General features: G+C 33.2%; 5 protein-coding genes across 6 annotated transcripts; 3 read left to right on the top strand and 2 right to left on the bottom strand.

The window, feature by feature from the left end:
• Positions 1-19: 19 nt before the first annotated feature.
• On the bottom strand, positions 20-1951 carry LOC111503633 (peptide deformylase, mitochondrial). Its single transcript, XM_023157988.2, has 3 exons — positions 1439-1951; positions 390-510; positions 20-328 (listed from the first exon to the last, which is right to left on the bottom strand). The coding sequence occupies exons 1-3, from the start codon at positions 1802-1804 to the stop codon at positions 135-137; spliced, it is 681 nt and encodes a 226-aa protein (XP_023013756.2). The 5' UTR covers positions 1805-1951; the 3' UTR covers positions 20-134.
• A 70-nt stretch (positions 1952-2021) lies between these two features.
• On the top strand, positions 2022-3159 carry LOC111503623 (uncharacterized). The gene has a single exon (XM_023157978.2). It carries the CDS (start codon positions 2170-2172, stop codon positions 2965-2967), a length of 798 nt encoding a protein of 265 aa, XP_023013746.2. The 5' UTR covers positions 2022-2169; the 3' UTR covers positions 2968-3159.
• A 1042-nt stretch (positions 3160-4201) lies between these two features.
• Positions 4202-6336, top strand: Mulk (acylglycerol kinase-like protein Mulk). Its single transcript, XM_023157949.2, has 5 exons — positions 4202-4486; positions 4604-4947; positions 5011-5302; positions 5629-5748; positions 5922-6336. Exons 1-5 carry the CDS (start codon positions 4377-4379, stop codon positions 6328-6330), a joined length of 1275 nt encoding a protein of 424 aa, XP_023013717.2. The 5' UTR covers positions 4202-4376; the 3' UTR covers positions 6331-6336.
• Positions 6337-6994: 658 nt separating this feature from the next.
• On the bottom strand, positions 6995-8832 carry LOC111503588 (ribosome assembly protein METTL17, mitochondrial). The gene has a single exon (XM_023157939.2). It carries the CDS (start codon positions 8510-8512, stop codon positions 7142-7144), a length of 1371 nt encoding a protein of 456 aa, XP_023013707.2. The 5' UTR covers positions 8513-8832; the 3' UTR covers positions 6995-7141.
• A 690-nt stretch (positions 8833-9522) lies between these two features.
• On the top strand, positions 9523-15103 carry l(2)dtl (WD40 domain-containing protein denticleless). Of its 2 annotated transcripts, none has more exons than XM_074182014.1 (3): positions 9523-9667; positions 10460-10676; positions 11957-15103. In XM_074182014.1, the coding sequence occupies exon 3, from the start codon at positions 12003-12005 to the stop codon at positions 13752-13754; it is 1752 nt and encodes a 583-aa protein (XP_074038115.1). In that variant the 5' UTR covers positions 9523-9667; positions 10460-10676; positions 11957-12002; the 3' UTR covers positions 13755-15103. The 2 variants fall into 2 exon arrangements, with proteins under 2 accessions (XP_074038115.1, XP_023013694.2); XM_023157926.2 differs by lacking the exon at positions 9523-9667 and adding an exon at positions 10129-10326.
• Positions 15104-17051: the final 1948 nt, after the last annotated feature.

Genomic DNA, 17051 nt, shown 5'->3' with positions numbered 1-17051 from the left:
GAAACTAAATAAGGACAAATTACAAAAGAATCACAGTCTTTTATTACACATCTAGTTCCTAGTCTTAAATAAACTATGTTATTATTGAATCAGAACATAGTTTTTTTCAATTATTTCATAAAATATAGTGAATGCTAATCAGCATTGAAAGATAAAATTACTTTCCCTCCTCTTTCATTGACAGCATCCCAGCAACAACACGTTAAAGTTTTTGCTTTCATGATATCCGTATACAGACGTCCGTTCAAGTGATCCAGTTCATGCTGTATAATTCTGGCCCACCATCCGTGAGCTTTGAAGGATATTTCCGCCCCATTCTCGTCTCTACCTGAAATAATAGAAAATTGTTGGATATATCAACGACTTGTAGAATTTCAGCACTGAGATACCTTTCAGTTCTATAGCTTGGTATCTAGGTACTTCAGCATAGTAGCCTTTTACGCTCTCACATGATTCAGGAAACACCACTTTTGAATAATCCAAAATTTTAATTTCGGGATTGATAATGACCTAAAACTGTCAGATTTATATATCCCACAACTGAACATTGGTGCTGAAAAACTTAGATATAATGGTTCACCAACAATTGATGAAATTACTGATTTTTTTTCACAGTGAAAAACCCCTCAATCGTTATATTTTGCAATAATCAAATTTTGTATGGCAGAGAAGTTTTCATCTTTGAGTTCATGATAGAGTAAGGATTGAATTTTTTGGCTTTTATGAAGACATTAAAGAGGAAGAATTGATATAAGTGCCTCAATAATTTAATTTTTTCACAAATTTGGGTGAGTATAAGCCTAACATATAGCTTCGTTTTTTCGACAATCCATAAATCTGCTCAAGAAAAAATAAATAAAGTAAGGTCAATTTTGGCTTTATAATTGCTAATGAAACAATGATAACCTTCAACAAAAACAGAATGATCAAGAATGTAAAAGTTGTTATGAACAAAATTGTAGACGCCTACTTTGTTGATGAAATGCACATCGAGAAGAGTATTCCAGTTATGGTGTTTGGGAAGAGTGTTTGTCGTGGATTTATTCTAAGACAAAAGTTCCAGTTATATTTGTTAATAAGGAAGAAGATTAAGTTTCTGTCGACTCATTTGCCAATAAATGGCTGATTAATTTCAAAAACTACACCTCACGATTTGATCTCCATAAACTTTATTTGAAAAATATTTCACATGTTTCGCTAACACAGTAGCTTTGTCAAGTGATTTGAATTCAAATCACGTTGTGATTTGAAACATGTGAAATATTTTTCAAATCAAGTTTATGGAGATCAAATCGTTACGTGTAGTTTTTGAAATTACTATAGATCCTCATCAAGTAACTGCCGAATCAATCAGAAAAAAAATGGATTATTATTATCATTGTTATTTCTAATAGAATGATTTTTCAATTTATAAGAGGGAATCAGAAAATAAACTTACTTGCTGTGGTTGAATAGTCATTTCTTTATTTCTGAACTCCTTTTCACTATATGAATTGGCATGCTTTTTACTGAACTCGGCAATGAATATTTGGAATGACAATCCTATTTGTGGAGCAGAAAGTCCAACACAATTATATTTATCGAAGGTGTATTTTAGGCGTTTGATAAGGAACTGTATCTCTTTGGATTTTATCAAATCTGGAGGAACTACTTCAGAGACAGTTCGTAATAATGGGTCACCAATTTGAACTACATGCTCATAAGGTGGTTCTTTAGGCTTTGGTTTCACCAGGTTGGCATACCAAGTCCTTATGGAATTGTAACTAATGTAACGAACTTGTCCAAACTTACTCAAGGGTAACATTCCAAATGTAAGCAGATTAAGGAAGGTTCTTTACAAAAAGTCTATATCATAAAGTTTTCCTTGAATGAAAGTCAATATATTTGTATTGAAAATAACGAAATGTAACCTTACTTTCCTAAATGTGGCAAATAAATAGTAATTCATACATTGTTGCCAGATGTATTTGGCATGATAACCCCCAAATATTTGTTACGTAACGTATGATTGTAAAACAAAAATAATTCGGTGAAAATGGTAGATGCGATAATGATTAAGCTTAATATGACCTTTTCAACCGTTATCAGTGAACTTACTTGAATTATGATTCTGTCGAAAGGTCATTTTAAAAATTTCCAGTCACTTTATTTATGGTTTAATATAACAGAATGTTGAAAGGATTTGATGATTATGAAGAATATTTGACTGAATATCTAAATAATTCTTCGAAAATCGCACTACTACTTGACTATGATGGTACTCTTTCACCCATAGTTGCTCATCCGGACTTGGCCAAAATTCCATCAGAAACTAAAACTATCTTACATAGTCTTTCTCAAAGACCAGAAGTCTTCGTAGCTATTATCTCAGGAAGATCAGTATCCAATGTGAAGAATATGGTTGGACTTAACTCCATAACCTATGCAGGAAATCATGGAATGGAAGTATTGTACCCTGATGGTTCTACATATCGACACAAACTACCAGAAAATTTTGAAGATCAGGTGAATCTCTTGATTGCAAAACTAGAAAAAGAGGTAGTAAGGGATGGAGCTTGGATAGAAAATAAAGGAAGTACTCTGACTTTCCATTTCAGAGCAACTCCTGAAAATTTAAGAGGCGAAATTGAACAAACAGCTCAAAGAATCATAGAGGAAGCGAACTTCAAAGTAGGGAAAGCTCACTGTGCTTTGGAGGCGAGGCCAAAAGTAGATTGGAATAAAGGAAAAGTGGCCCTTTTGCTTCTGGAAAAGAAGTTCGGGGTGAATTGGAAAAATGATGTAAAAGTTGTATTTGCTGGTGATGATACAACAGATGAAGACGCTATGCGAGAACTCAAAGGTGCAGCTGCAACTTTCAGGATTGCACCAGCAGTAAATATAAATACTTTTGCTGATAAGCTTCTATCTTCTACAGGGGAAGTTGTAAAAATATTGAAATTGGTTGAAAGAATAGTGAAAAAGTGATTCATTTTGCTATGCACTGTAATGAAAATGAACGATTCATGTTTGTTGCTGTGTACAATTATGAAAATATTTTCAAATTCACTCCACATTATAAAAATCAGTTTTGAGAATAGTAATTTTACATGTATATTTGTTCATAGCCTATGTTATATGAAAATGTAAACATCATTATAAGGTTTGTGGAAAAAGTTATTTTGAATTTGCCGCCAATTCTCAAATTTTGATTGGAATATTTCATTGCGTTTTCTTGGTGAATTCGATTTATGACTCTAGGTTTCATGAGGATATTCGTTGACACATGAGAGTGAACAAGTGCAGCTTCGAATTACTCCCAGACATTCCATTCATTGATACTGCTATTTGCAAGCTTTCACTAGAGAGTAGATCTCTATCTTCTGAACTTTTGCCTCTATCGTCTCAAGTATCTACTTATTTTTAATAGGAAAACAAAACATTTAATAACCTGAACATTCGTAAATGAGAACTGCATAGATATTATGATAATAATCATATCGTTTATTTAAAATGTTTGTTTTTAAAGTTAACGAACACGGCATTCATAATCATTATGATGTGAGAGAATATTGGTAATACAGTTTCAAATAAAGCCAAGTAATTTTATTCAATGAATTTAATGCGCATTTATACTCATGAAAATCAAGTTTGAGCAATGAGTAACTTCTCAGTTGAATGACCATTATATAGATATTACTGAATAAATTCATCCACCTTAATTAGTAAACATAGATGATTTGATGCATTTTCTCTGATACTCTAATGTTATATGCTGTCTTTATATTCATCCATTTTCGTTTTTTGATATTCGGGATGAACAAAAAAGTGAACGAAATCATTTATAATTCAAACACATGGAAGTCATTACCATAAGAAACCCAATAGTCACCAACATTCTAATATTACTTGTTCAGTTTATTGTAATACTCGTTTACACAGATAACGTGTGAATTCAGTTTTTTATAATGACTGTAGATTTAAAAAGAAATTGAGTGAGTGAACCAGTATTATAAATGTTTCCCGGAAAATATCCCTGAACTGATATATGATGGAATCGGCCGATACTTGATGAAAATCCATAACTAAGTACCTCCATAAAATATTTTCATTTATATATTGAAAAATATTGAAACTTTTTTGGGGTGTCCTTATTTTTGCAGGAAAACTAAATCTGCTTTGCGACAATGACTCAGAGTTCTGAGGACAATGATCTCTTCGAATACTTTCTTCCTCCTTCTATGTTATTTTTTTCCAGTTAACCAAACCAGCGCTCTAAAGACCATCAGCCAAGAAACTAACCTATATCAATTTGTCACAAGTTTGATATTCAGAAAATTGATTAGAAAATAATGATTTACCAATAAATTTATTCAGGTGTAGATTTTTCATTAATCATGTTAGTTATTGTTAAAACAGCCAAAACCATCAGAAACCATTGGAAAAAATCAGCATTTGCCACGGCTTTGATAACTTATGGAGTGATTTACACTAAAAACTATTTACAGTAAGTTAATTTCCAAATCAGCCTGAAGTTTTGTTAATTACATTCTTGTTTTTGTAATTATTGATCCACCTCTTAGGTCTTGTGTACATTGGGAACAGTTTAAAAATACTTTTATAGGACTCAAGAGTTGATGAGATTTTATTGCCAACAAGCTGCTAAATATGGGAAACAATCGATACCTCTGAACATAGACCCTCGTCACATTACTGTAATATTAAACCCTAATGCTAATAAACGTAAAGCATCAGAAGAATTTGAAAAATATTGTGCACCACTCTTACATCTGGCAGGTGTTTCTGTTGATGTTAAAAAAACTGAATCCGAAGGACATGCCAAAAAGTTGATAGAGGAAATCGCAGGAACTGATGCCATTGTAGTTGCAGGGGGTGATGGCACTATATCAGAAGTTGTGACTGGACTTCTAAGAAAAACTAATGAAAATGTTAGCAATATACCCTTAGGTGAATGTTGTCAGGAGATATATGTTCTGGTTTCAATTATATGAAATTGTTGAAATATTTCAGGTATTTTACCTCTTGGAAGAACAAATACAGTTGCAAAAGTGTATTTCTCCCAAGGTGATAAACATGAAAAAGTGAGAGCATTAGCAGAGGCAACAATGGCTGTAATTGAAGAAGCAATAAAGCCTGCAGATGTTATGAAAATTGAAGTAATGAATGAGGAAAACACCTCTAACAAGCCAGTTTATGCTGTTAGCTGCCTCAAATGGGGTGCTTATAGAGATGCAGAAGCGAAAAAAGATAGTTATTGGTATTTTGGCCCATTCAGGAGTTATGCCACTTATATTTTCAACGGGTAAGTGTAAATGAAGAATGTTCAGTTGATTTTTTTTCTAATAATTTCAATATGTTCTGTAGACTACAGTATTTTGTCAGTATATTATCCTAGTAATTAATTGTTATTTATAATTATACGATTGGTACTATTGTGTATCTATTTTCCACTATATTTTTCTGATTCCTTTTTTAAATTTACTTGTGACGTCTTTCTGTCATTTAATTCATTCTTCTCATGTCCAGAAAACAGTCTATGATTTATAGTTGCCTTTGCTTATTTGTAATTATATACTGGAACGAAGCTCATGCATTAAGCTTTACTAAGCAACTGCATTTGTTTTCTAGGTTTAAGAGTAAGCTATCATGGAATTGTGAAGCTGTAATCAGCTACAGTACCCCTTGTCAGGGTTGCTCTAATTGCTACAAACAACCACAAATAACACCTAAAAATGGTTGGTTTTCCAGGTAGGTACTAAATTTCATGAATGGTATGCTATTATTGTGAAAATATTCTTCATTTTCAATAATTATTGAAAGAAATAAAAACAACTACAATAAATGTCTTTTCACTTGAGATTCTGTAATTTTATATTCCACTAGCTGGAAGCTAGGTTATACATACGGGCGTTTTTTTCTAGATTCGTCAAAGAAGAGCATCCTCAGGCTAAATATTTAGCTATTAACAATCCTGAATGCAACAAATCTCACGAGAAAAAAATCATGACTGCGGATCTAGCATTATCAACACTTAACATTATGCCTGATTTATCAAAGTCAAACGAGGTTCCAAAGTTGGTAATGGAAATCGGACCAGAGAAAGTGCAATACTTAGATTTTCTTAAGAACGGCTTCAAACTAGAAAAAGGTGAAAAGAAAGACGTTAGCGAAGTAATTGAAGCAAAAACAGTCAACATTAATCCCAAGGTACAAGAAAAGGAAGTTTGGTTTTCTATTGACAATGAAGAATATGAAGTTAAACCAGTGAAAATAACTTTGTTGCCAAAAATAATCAACGTTTTTTGTCGAAAAGAATCAATAAATTTGTAAATTGTTCTCTTAATGTTTTACTAACCACGTCAGTGGTTTATGTAAGTTACATATGAGGTACTGCTAGTAGCTAGGAAAAGTAGGCTCATCTCGCCAGAATTCCGCATAATCATGACAATACTTTCTATGAGGGAGTGTCCAGTATCTCAAAAGTTCCATTAGTGTTCAGTATCATACATCCTTCCGATACAGAAATATACACACCTTAGGATTAGGCATAAATAAGAACTCTTACCTTCATAGATGACACCTAACCCAGCAGGGGTATCCTAACACCACTGCTGAAAGATGTTGCATCTGACTTAATTCATTCGTAAGCTCGGAAAAAAAACAACTACCCACCTCAATATCTCCTATTGAAGCCAGGTGTAGCATGAATATTCTATTCTTCATCATAAAACCAAACAATTTTTATACAGCCTTTATTTTATATAATAATACTAAAGAATATTTAAAACAGTTTTCTTTATTATCTTTCGAGCATAAGTTTTAAAAAAACTGCTAAACTCTGCCAAGGGAAATAATGACTAAACGTTTAGATTTTTTTATTTACCAAAATTGTATGATCAAGCCCAGTTTCCGATACATATGGAGAGTATGCCAGCATCATTAACGACTATCCATACCATGATGTTCAAGAATCATATGCAATAAGTAGATACAATGAGCTAAGAATGAATTATTATTCTCATTTCTCCACCAACATTGAACATATTATAATCTCTGAAAACTGTCCAAAAATATACATTCAGTCACAACTGATATTATTGAATTACAATAACACATGTGTAATAAAACCAAACTGTTCACTTCAATTTTGATCTGTTGTATCACAATCTACATCCTCTACTGTATCTTGGATTTTAACAGGTAAAAGATCGCCCCATTTTGAGGCTCTCGCACAATGGTACATTGACTTTCCATGTTTAGAAGCTGTGAATATCACTTCTCCTAGTTTTCCTCTGGCTGAGCACATCCTGCATATAGAATGTTTTGACCTTACAAGAGTTGGTCTGACCAGTCTCGGCCACCGCTGATTGATTTCTTCAGGTCTTCCTTTTTTTAAAACTACATAAGAGTAGAGCTCTTTTCTGGATTCAGAAGAAGCCCCTACTGGAAGAGAAAAATAGGTTACTTCAAAATTGCAAGGCGTTCCATCATCTAGCACAAATCTTGGACATGTATCATCATGTGGACAGGGGCTGAATACTGTTCCTACATTTGGCTCTTTGTCAATCTGAAGAATAAAATCTCTGATTTCATTAACAATTTTGAATCCAGCATTCGTACCTTGTTCCACAATTATGAGATATTTTTCAGTTTTGTTCCAAAGGTTCAATGCCGTTTCTAATCTGGCTTGTAGAGATGGTAATTCAAGCATAGAGTAAGCTGAAAATACTAGATCATATGTTACTTTAGTGGCAGGTAAAAACTGTCTATGAAAAACTCCTTTCATATTCTGTTTTCCTGTGAATTTACCACCTTGTAGAAGTGTTTGAGCTAGATCATTCATATCCCTTGATATATCAACATTAAAATATTCAAAAATATTCTGCTTCCAGTATGTATTTGCAGCCCAAGTTGCAGTTCCAACACCAGACCCGAAGTCAAATAAACTTCGAGGCTTGAAACCTTTATCCCGCAATTCAATTTCTCCAAGTATTTTTACTAAAACAGCATATTCAGCAGCCGACCTGTTCAACAGATAGAGCAACGAGTTGTATACATCGTACTTTATCGGTTTCCAGTTGTAAATTTGTTCGCTTACTATTTTCTTTACTTTATCATGAACCCTTTGTTTGAATCTATGTTCATCATCTTTTGAGTTGATGGAAAGATTATCACAGCGAGATAAAACTTTCTGTTGAATACTTTGGATTCTTTCTTTAATTTCTTCTTTCTCCAATGGAGGTACTCTTCCATTGAGGTGCCTACCAAGTTTTTCACCTCCTTCTAATAAGGCTTTAAGGGGATAATCTTCGGTGGCATTAATCACGGCTTTTATGAAGGATTCTGGAATGAGTACAGTTCTTGGAGTCATGATTCCAGGATGATTTCTTGGTTTATGAACATTGTTTTCAATATCGTTTATAACACATTCTTCAGGAATTGCGCAAGGCCTTGCAGAGAACATTCGTTTGAGGAGTAACCTTCGCGCTGCAATCAGTAGTGGACGATCCATATTGGGTTTGTATTACAGATTAGCAGGATATTTACTTCTTCCAACTGCTCATTCAGTGGTTGAATGTAATAATGACGGGAAAGAGAAATAATTCATGAATACACTCACTACCATTGTTTTAAAAAGTAAATACTTGCAATTTATTCTTTTTTTACTGTAAGAAATTGAATATAGAATAACTATTTCAGAAGTAAGTTAGGTTAGAGTCACAAAAATTATTAGGGGTTAGGGTAGAGTTGAGTGACTGGAGGATTCCCTCTCTCTCTAATTTCATAACCTATGCTTTTCTCTCTCTATGATAATGGTTTTTTTCTTCCATTCAGGCGCTAGACACGTTTGCTTCTCATTCGAGCGCATTTGACCAAGCTCCTCCTATACATAGTGAACAAAAGCTTCGTTCGGGGGCGCAGCGGTCTTGCACAAGGCAACGCCTTCGCATAAAAATAACACAAATCGACAAAACCACTAAACACATATTTATTATCGAACTGAAGACATCGTCGAATCCTTTGACATCTAGCTTGGTTACTGGCGAAGTGGGACGCTAGTTCTTTCAATACGTATTTCACTTCAATATTCATTCGACTTAACTTTATTTTGGAATAAACCTCTCTTGTGGACTCCATTCCGACCACGACATCCACGTGCCATCTTTGAGGCAGTCGTTATTGGCAGAATCGTCCTCTGTGGCGATCTGAGAGGATTGTTACAAATGATAAATTGTAAAATTACAAAATTACCCACACTAGACATCATATTACAATGTTGGCTATACTTGCTGTCGAATTTATTGTTAACGTTCTACTCGAATGTCAAATTGTTATAAATTTATTTATTCTAACATTCAATCAAATACATTTTGGCAGATCCAAATGTGCCTCTGAATATTAGATGCGCAGTAGATCAGCCAGTGGAGTGGGCATGAGCTCATCAACATCGAAGAACTCGAGTAGTGGACATCGTTTCAGTACATCAAGTGGGAGAATTATTCTGCATGATGAATTATGAGTTATTATTTTGTCTTCAAAAATGCCTTGGAACAGTATACTGAAAAATAAGGTTTTTTGTGGACAATCCAAAGAAATTGTGAACAACATATAAAGATTCATGCAAGCGGTAGCAACGGCAAATGGAACAAAAATTTCTTTTGCGAAGGTAAGAGGTAATAGTAGTAATGTGTAAAATTGTAATCAACATTATATTACAAATGAAAAGAGATATATAAAAAAAAATGTTTTCCGAAACGTTGACCACTAAAGAAAGCTAAGTATCAATATTAGTTTTTTTCAAGTTACTGACTAATTGGAATCTTCAGTGGTTTATATTAGGCAGTAACTTTTCGGGGTGAAGTTTTCAGTTTGCCCTTTATTACATTTCAACAGATTCTCTATTGATTGAGATTTTATTTTTCAGATTGTGGAAGGTTATTTACTTAAAAAACAGTTGGAAGGCTAATAGAGCATTTTGATCATTGTGAGCGCTTAGTAGAACCACAGAACACCCTAACTACAACTAGTTAGGGTGTTCTGTGGTAGAACGCTCGGCTAAGTTCTGTGGAATAGATCACAGCATATAATAGGCAGTTATTGTTGAGAAGTTTTTCTCGAAAACTCTACTAAAAATTATTTCGTGTTCTGTGTCAAAATATATATTTTGAGGTTATAAAATAATAAATATTTGTTTAATTGTGCATGTTCCCGCTTGTTTTGTTTTAAAACATTTACCACTCATCTATTAGTTACATGAGCTTTATTCGCATATCGACATGCTACTAAATGACGCACAAACCTTATTCAGTCAACAAGGTGGATTTTGTGAGTGAAATATAAAGTTTTTTGTTGCAAAAAAATGCCTGTTCATTCAGAAAAAAAATTCATTTTGCTTCAGAAGAACACTTTTCCAAATTGTCTGGATGCGTATTAGAAATTATATTCATTTAATTTTCAGCATATTGGCGAAATACTAATGCACCGATTAAGAGACTACGTTGTACGAGACAGAACTCATACTGCCAGCTTCTTCCACAGAGCGAACAGGACGAACTCGTTAGAGACACTCCCATATTCACGTGCAAGTTTTCCCCACAAGAAGGGAATGAACATTTTCTGGCCCTAGCAAATGAAGATGGAAAATTAGCTGTTCAGGATATTCAAAGTAAAGAAAGGTGAGATTATAGTCAAAGATTAATTTTACAAGTAAATTATTGAAATATAAGTGAAGTATTTTTCATTCAATATGAATTTTTATTTAATAGTGAGGGATTTTTCAACTCTCTCTGAAGAATTTGCAATGTTAGTTGAAACCTAGCAAGATTTCAGTCATCCAACTGTTTGGCTCATTACTAGTAATCATAAATGAGACAAAATGTATCTTTGTCTCGGAGAACTCTGGACCAGTTTATTAACAAAGACTGGAAACAAGTCCATAAGTCAATTACAGACAACTATATTTCTAGGAATAAACTTAACTGAAGACTGAAAAATACATATCGATGGAATATTTATAAAAAAAAATCCATGAATTGTCATTGTATAGAACCAGTTTTAAGGAAATCATTATGTAGCTGGTTCTTCTAACTCTAGTCTCAATCTACATTACCTAATTATTGGCTGTATTATAAAATAAATTTTAATTTTTCCATGACACTAAGTCGTAGTAATTATCATAACTACGAGGAGCGAGTCATTCACTTTTATTTTCTATTCAAATTTTATGTATCTAGAAAAGATAAAAATTTATTTTATATGAGTGGCTTGTAATATTTACGATTTTCATATTTTATTTTCTTCTGGTCGATTTATCAAGGTATCAATTTTATGGCTCGATATAGTTTCTTTGGGCTCGAGGCCTATAACCATGATGATTGAGTCATCACCCGAAGACGATTGTGGATACTAACAATCGAAACGTCGTAAAGTAACTTGGTTTGAAATCTTTTTTACTTTTTGTTTATTTTTATTCATTTTCATTTTGAATCTTGATTATTTTATTTGGTTATTATATTTTCATTTCAGGTTTTATTGCTTAATATAATTGCTATTTTAGCTATTCAATTTATTTTTATTTGTTCTTTCATAAATTTCGAATCATAGTGGAATCATATCAGACAATGGAAGTCCGAACTAATGAAATTCCCAAGAAAACATTGTCAACCACTTTCGAAATACTATTTATGTATTCATGAATGTATTTCAGATTTATCGAATTTTACTATAGAGTTACTTCTCAATATTTGAAAGCCCCTGTTTACTATCAACTATTTAATATTTATTTAAATAAAATCGCTTTTAAACTAATTTAAATGTATCAGTACTACAGTACTACTTTCGGTCTATTCAATTTTTTTTTTAGATTTTATTGATGTGTTTCGTTTCTAATACTTGACACTATCAATAAAAAAAAATTATTTCCTTGTATAGTAAATTAATCAGCATTTATTTTCAGATATGGTGTACACGCACATAACAATGCAATCTTCGATCTGGCATGGATGTTCGACAGAATGAAACTTGTAACCGCTTCAGGCGATCACACTTCAAAGATGTACGATATCGGAAACGGAGAAATCACAGCTGAAAGGATGTTCTGTGGCCATACGAGATCAGTTAAAACGGTTGCCTTCCGTAAAGACGACTCTAACGTATTTGCAACAGGCGGCAGAGATGGAAATATAATTCTATGGGATACAAGAACAGAAACCAACAGCTTCATTGGTAGGGCAGATGGAATAATAAGCAACTCACATACATCCAGGGTGTTCACGCCTAGCAAATCAAGAAAAAAATTCAGCACTCCTACAAACTCGGGGACCAAATCTGTCACAGGGTTAGTATTCCAGGAGACGAATACTCTGATTTCTTGTGGGGCTGGAGATGGGATCCTGAAAATATGGGATCTTCGTAAGAACTATACCATCCATAAGAGGGAAGCTGCTCCAAAAACCACCATCCCCTATCCAGGCATCAGTGCTAAAAACGGATATAGCAGCATCATCATTGATAATGAAGGAATTAAGTTATATGCAAACTGTCTGGATAACACTATATATTGCTACAATGTAGGAGCTTACTCCAATGAACCTGTTATGAGATACACAGGCCACCAAAATAACACCTTCTATGTAAAGTCTTCCCTTTCAAAGAACAGTTCACACTTGATAAGCGGAAGTAGTGACGAGAATGCTTACATCTGGGACACCAAGTTGTCTAGGCCAATTGTTAAACTAACGGGACATTCAGCAGAAGTTACTTGTGTTTCCTGGTGCTCTAAAGATTTTCACATAATAACCTGCTCTGACGATATGACCCATAAACTATGGACTGTTGAACCCGAGGAACTGCCTGAGGATTGGGAAGTAAACGGTAGAGGAGAAGCAGAAGTATTGCCATTAAACGAGTGTGGTAAGTGTTCAAACTCAGGGTCAGAGTGGGACTATGGATCTCTTACACCTAGGAAGCTGAATTCTGAGTGCAGTAGTTGTCATAAAACGATGACTGCTACCAGGTGTTGTGAAAATTGTGGCAGTAAAGTATCAAAACGCAAGAGTATTTTCAGACAGGAGAGTGCTAACAAAGTTTTCCACACAGAATTTGGCCCTAGAAGATTGTTTCCCCCCTTGAACAATCTGCAAAATTTGAACACTGAAAATTTGGCCAAGTCATTGGAAAATGGTAATTCTTCAGAATGTACGGAAGATTATGAACCGCCAACAAAAATGCGAAAATTATCGGATGCCTCTAATGCAAATTGCCAACTAAGCTCGCTCAGTGATAGTTGTGAATCCACCGAAGAAACTTGGCACCATAAAGAACTTCCTGCCAGCTCAACCGATGAAAATTTTGAACCACCTACAAAGTTACCGAGGTTGGAAATCATTTCTGAAGAGAGCGAAGTTAATTGCACCTCATCACCTACAATAAACTTACCTAATTTCGTGGTGGATGGAAGTGCACCCCACTTGACATACTCCCCTCCCAAAAAGAAGTCTCAGGATTGGTTGACAAGGATTCGAATAGAAAAAATGCTCCGTCAGGAGATGTATGATAAGACTGTAGGTGCCAGCTCACCTAAACTTAGTAAGCCTGAGAGTAATTCTAGAGGTAAAAAATGCTTGAATCCAAAGAGTCCCATTTTGAAGTATTTCAAAGTCACTAATAGTCCCCATAAGTGTGAGGGAGCTTGTTCCAAATATCAAAATTGCTCTTCCAATTTTAACGCAACTGACTTGAGAAGGAATGATTAGTGTACAAGGCTGGTTTGAATATCAAAATTGATATAATTGAACTTCACACTTTCTTTTCACATGAAATTCTGTAGCGACTGTTACTTCACTTGACATGGCTTAAAAATTATGGTACAATAACTCGTGAATTTTGAAATACCATTGCTCTATATGGAGTATTAGTGAATAAGTGCAACATACTTTAGGAGGTGATTCTGCATAGAAAAATAATGATAGTTTGCTATATATCTTTGGTCTGCAAATGGTTCTTTTTCAGAGATAGGGGGTGTTAAAGTTTGTCTTGAAAACTGACTATTGTTCATTATTGGCGCCAAACGGGTATAGAAAAAAATTGAATGCCACTAAGATATTTCAAACTGAAAAACATTTTTTAACTCCTCGTTCATTCTCACTCTATCTATATATACCAATGTGATTACTGAATTTCACACATAGCTGTATATATCTCTTCTTGAAAATGTTTCAACTTCTTACCAATACTTTCAGTATTGTGAGACCCGAAGATGCTACTGAAGGACGAAACATGTGTTGTTTTGTAAACTGCTTTTGAAAATCTCACAATAAAGTGTTATTGAATTTTGTTACAATTTGTTGACCAAAAGTATAAATGCAAATGAAAACATGAACAAAATTTTAATTTTTCAAATTTCATCTAACAGCATAAACGCCTAATCATCTTATTATCATTTCAGTAAATATTAGGAATAATAATTTTTCAGCAAAAGGGTTATTCAAACTTTTCGTCAAGTAATGTCCACAAAATCTGTCAACAAACAATAAAAATAATGAATACATTTATTGAGACTACAAAGAGAAACTATCTCAATGTTTGAACTGAATATTATTTCCAACTTTCTCAAGCAAGAGATAGCTTTTGATAGTTCCAATCAATAATTACTTCAAATAAAATACGAATAAATAACTGAAAATATATTTTTGAAGTTTCAAAGCAAGACTAATGAAAAAATGTTGAAGAATGAACGTCAAGAAGCGTTTAAAAAATCCTTGTAAGATTGTCAAACTAATCCATAATCGATTTCCCAAGTCATGTCGATTTTCAACTAATAGTTGGAAGTGAATCCAATATTTAAATGTGATAAAAAGGGACATTCTAGTGTTTTACAGCTACATACTTTTTATTTATAATAAAGCTGTAGTAAGTGTAACCAAGCTTTAGATCAATGACATAGCGATCTAAATTGGTTGCCAACAATGTTCTTCGTCCTAAAAACTCGCGATTTATTATATAAAATGTATTTATTTTTGTTCTGAATAAGTAATTGTTTCATTTTCGTAAACAGATATGTAAATAAGTTTTGTAGATGATTGTAAATAAACTATTTTCGAAGCCTTTTAGTTTTATTCATTGATGTATTACAAAACCCCAAGTTATACCTTTTATGGTTTTATATCCAAATATTTTGAAGATGGAGAATGACGTATCAAATTAATCAGGAACATTTTGAATTTTATTCTCAACTCCACAAATAAAAAAAATGTTAACTGATCTGAAATACTATCCATATGCAATCATATTTTTATGAACAGATACATTTTTTTTATAACCAATTTATCTTTTGTTACATCTTACTTCAATATGTCATTGCTTTATCCATAGTAATATTAACGGCTATTTCTTCTTAAGTTTAAAAAAAAATCTGTTTTTCCGTTAACCAGTTGTCGCACCCCTACGAACGACAACCCTGAGAAGTCGAAACTTGTGCGAGCTAAGGATTAACGAGGTCTTACCTTTTAACGTGTGATTCCTAACACGGGTTGGACGGTAGCAAGTGAAGATCGATCGTTCAGACTAGGGCTTGAACCACCGACCAACACGGCAGTCAATTCGAGTGAATGAACAAAGCACGCACGCCGACCCGCTTGGCTACCGACCGACCTGTATAATATAACATCTCATCAACAACATCTTGTATGAATTGAATCGACCCACAAATTGAGCTTTGTGCTGTATATTCCAATATTTTATAAATACTGATTACAATTTACTATGTATTGCTCCCCTTTCCTGTATAATTTTCAAATTCTGAACATGCATAACTCTTTTATTGGCTTTTTACAAGAAAAACACCTTCAAACCTCTTGAAAATATTTCTTTACTCAAAATTAATATCTAAAAACCAATTAACAATAACTTCAAAAGTTACCTAATTTTATTTTGTGGCAGTACTCGGAACCAAAACATACAACACTTATTAGTTCGGTATTTTTTGAAACTCCTGTATAAATCGGTAGCTTATTTTGCCTCAATTAGATTTGGGTCCAGAAAACAAATTCCAGTAACTGGAATAATATATAAAATGATATCGTTTATATCTATTGAATATCTGAACATAATATTCTTTAGTGTAATTTATTGATAAACTTGAAATTTAATTTCTGTATGGCACACCGTAAAAAAATCTAATTTGAAACCCCTGAGATCCTACTGATATTAAATCAATTATTTCCTCAAGCAAATTAAAAAAATGCAGAACAATTTCATTTCACAAAACCACAATCCTTTTTTTAATGTTACATTTGTTTGTCGAAACTGTTGATTTACGAAACTTTTTTGTAATTCTTCTATAGGCAATGTATGTTTCTTGAGACAAATAATAAATATTGATTTGTTAAATAACAATCTTCGTTTTTTAGAAAACAAAAACAACTCCCTGCATGCCGTCAGCCATGAAACACAAATATAAAAATTCATTGAATTTCATCAAATTCTGCTAATACATTTTAGATAGATAATTTATTGGTGTTTTATACATTCATCAGTATTTACACAAGTCAATATGTACATATAATTAAAATGATGTGGTGCTGCAGGTTTTTCCGGGTTTTCCTGCAGCTGAAAAAGCAAATGCGCCACTGGAATCAATGAAGTCGCCCCGGAGCGCCAATTAATTTTTATTTTATTTAAATAACTTATTAAAATTAGTATATGTCAGGCATCTATTGATATTTACATAAACAATAGATGCTTACAATTTATAGAACAAGTTTTTTTCTTTTTTTATAAAAAATATTTATAATTTATAAGTACATCTGAGTTATGACGACGAACACATTTAAAAACAAAGCAGTAAAATTTAAAATTGGGTATTTCAAACAACGACAAATGGCTATATGGTTAAGGAACTTATATCACAGTGCAGGAATTCTTCGGTGCTGAAGAAGGCGTTTTTCATTAAAAAATATTTTATCCTGATTTTGAATATGTTAATAGGTAGAAATCTTATTTTTTGTGGTGATTTATTGTAAAATTTCACAGCCCAAAAATTTGGTCCATTT

The sequence above is a fragment of the Leptinotarsa decemlineata genome, unplaced genomic scaffold (genome assembly GCF_025532065.1).
Source record: "Leptinotarsa decemlineata unplaced genomic scaffold, Ldec_3_MD MMD2_tig00026328_RagTag_RagTag, whole genome shotgun sequence".
Taxonomy (NCBI): Eukaryota; Metazoa; Arthropoda; class Insecta; order Coleoptera; family Chrysomelidae; genus Leptinotarsa; species Leptinotarsa decemlineata.
Note: the sequence above shows the minus strand (reverse complement) of the source record. Positions and strands in the feature narration are given on the sequence as shown.

Excerpts from the sequence above, each read along its gene's own strand:
- LOC111503623 (XM_023157978.2), top strand. The coding sequence starts at position 2,170 with ATGTTGAAAGGATTTGATGATTATGAAGAATATTTGACTGAATATCTA.
- LOC111503588 (XM_023157939.2), bottom strand. The coding sequence starts at position 8,512 with ATGGATCGTCCACTACTGATTGCAGCGCGAAGGTTACTCCTCAAACGA.
- LOC111503633 (XM_023157988.2), bottom strand. The coding sequence starts at position 1,804 with ATGTTACCCTTGAGTAAGTTTGGACAAGTTCGTTACATTAGTTACAAT. Across the intron at positions 511-1,438 it reads TGACTATTCAACCACAGCAA|GTCATTATCAATCCCGAAAT; the intron begins GTAAGTTTATTT and ends TGACAGTTTTAG. Across the intron at positions 329-389 it reads CCAAGCTATAGAACTGAAAG|GTAGAGACGAGAATGGGGCG; the intron begins GTATCTCAGTGC and ends CTATTATTTCAG.
- Mulk (XM_023157949.2), top strand. The coding sequence starts at position 4,377 with ATGTTAGTTATTGTTAAAACAGCCAAAACCATCAGAAACCATTGGAAA. Across the intron at positions 4,948-5,010 it reads TGTTAGCAATATACCCTTAG|GTATTTTACCTCTTGGAAGA; the intron begins GTGAATGTTGTC and ends GAAATATTTCAG. Across the intron at positions 5,303-5,628 it reads GCCACTTATATTTTCAACGG|GTTTAAGAGTAAGCTATCAT; the intron begins GTAAGTGTAAAT and ends TTTGTTTTCTAG.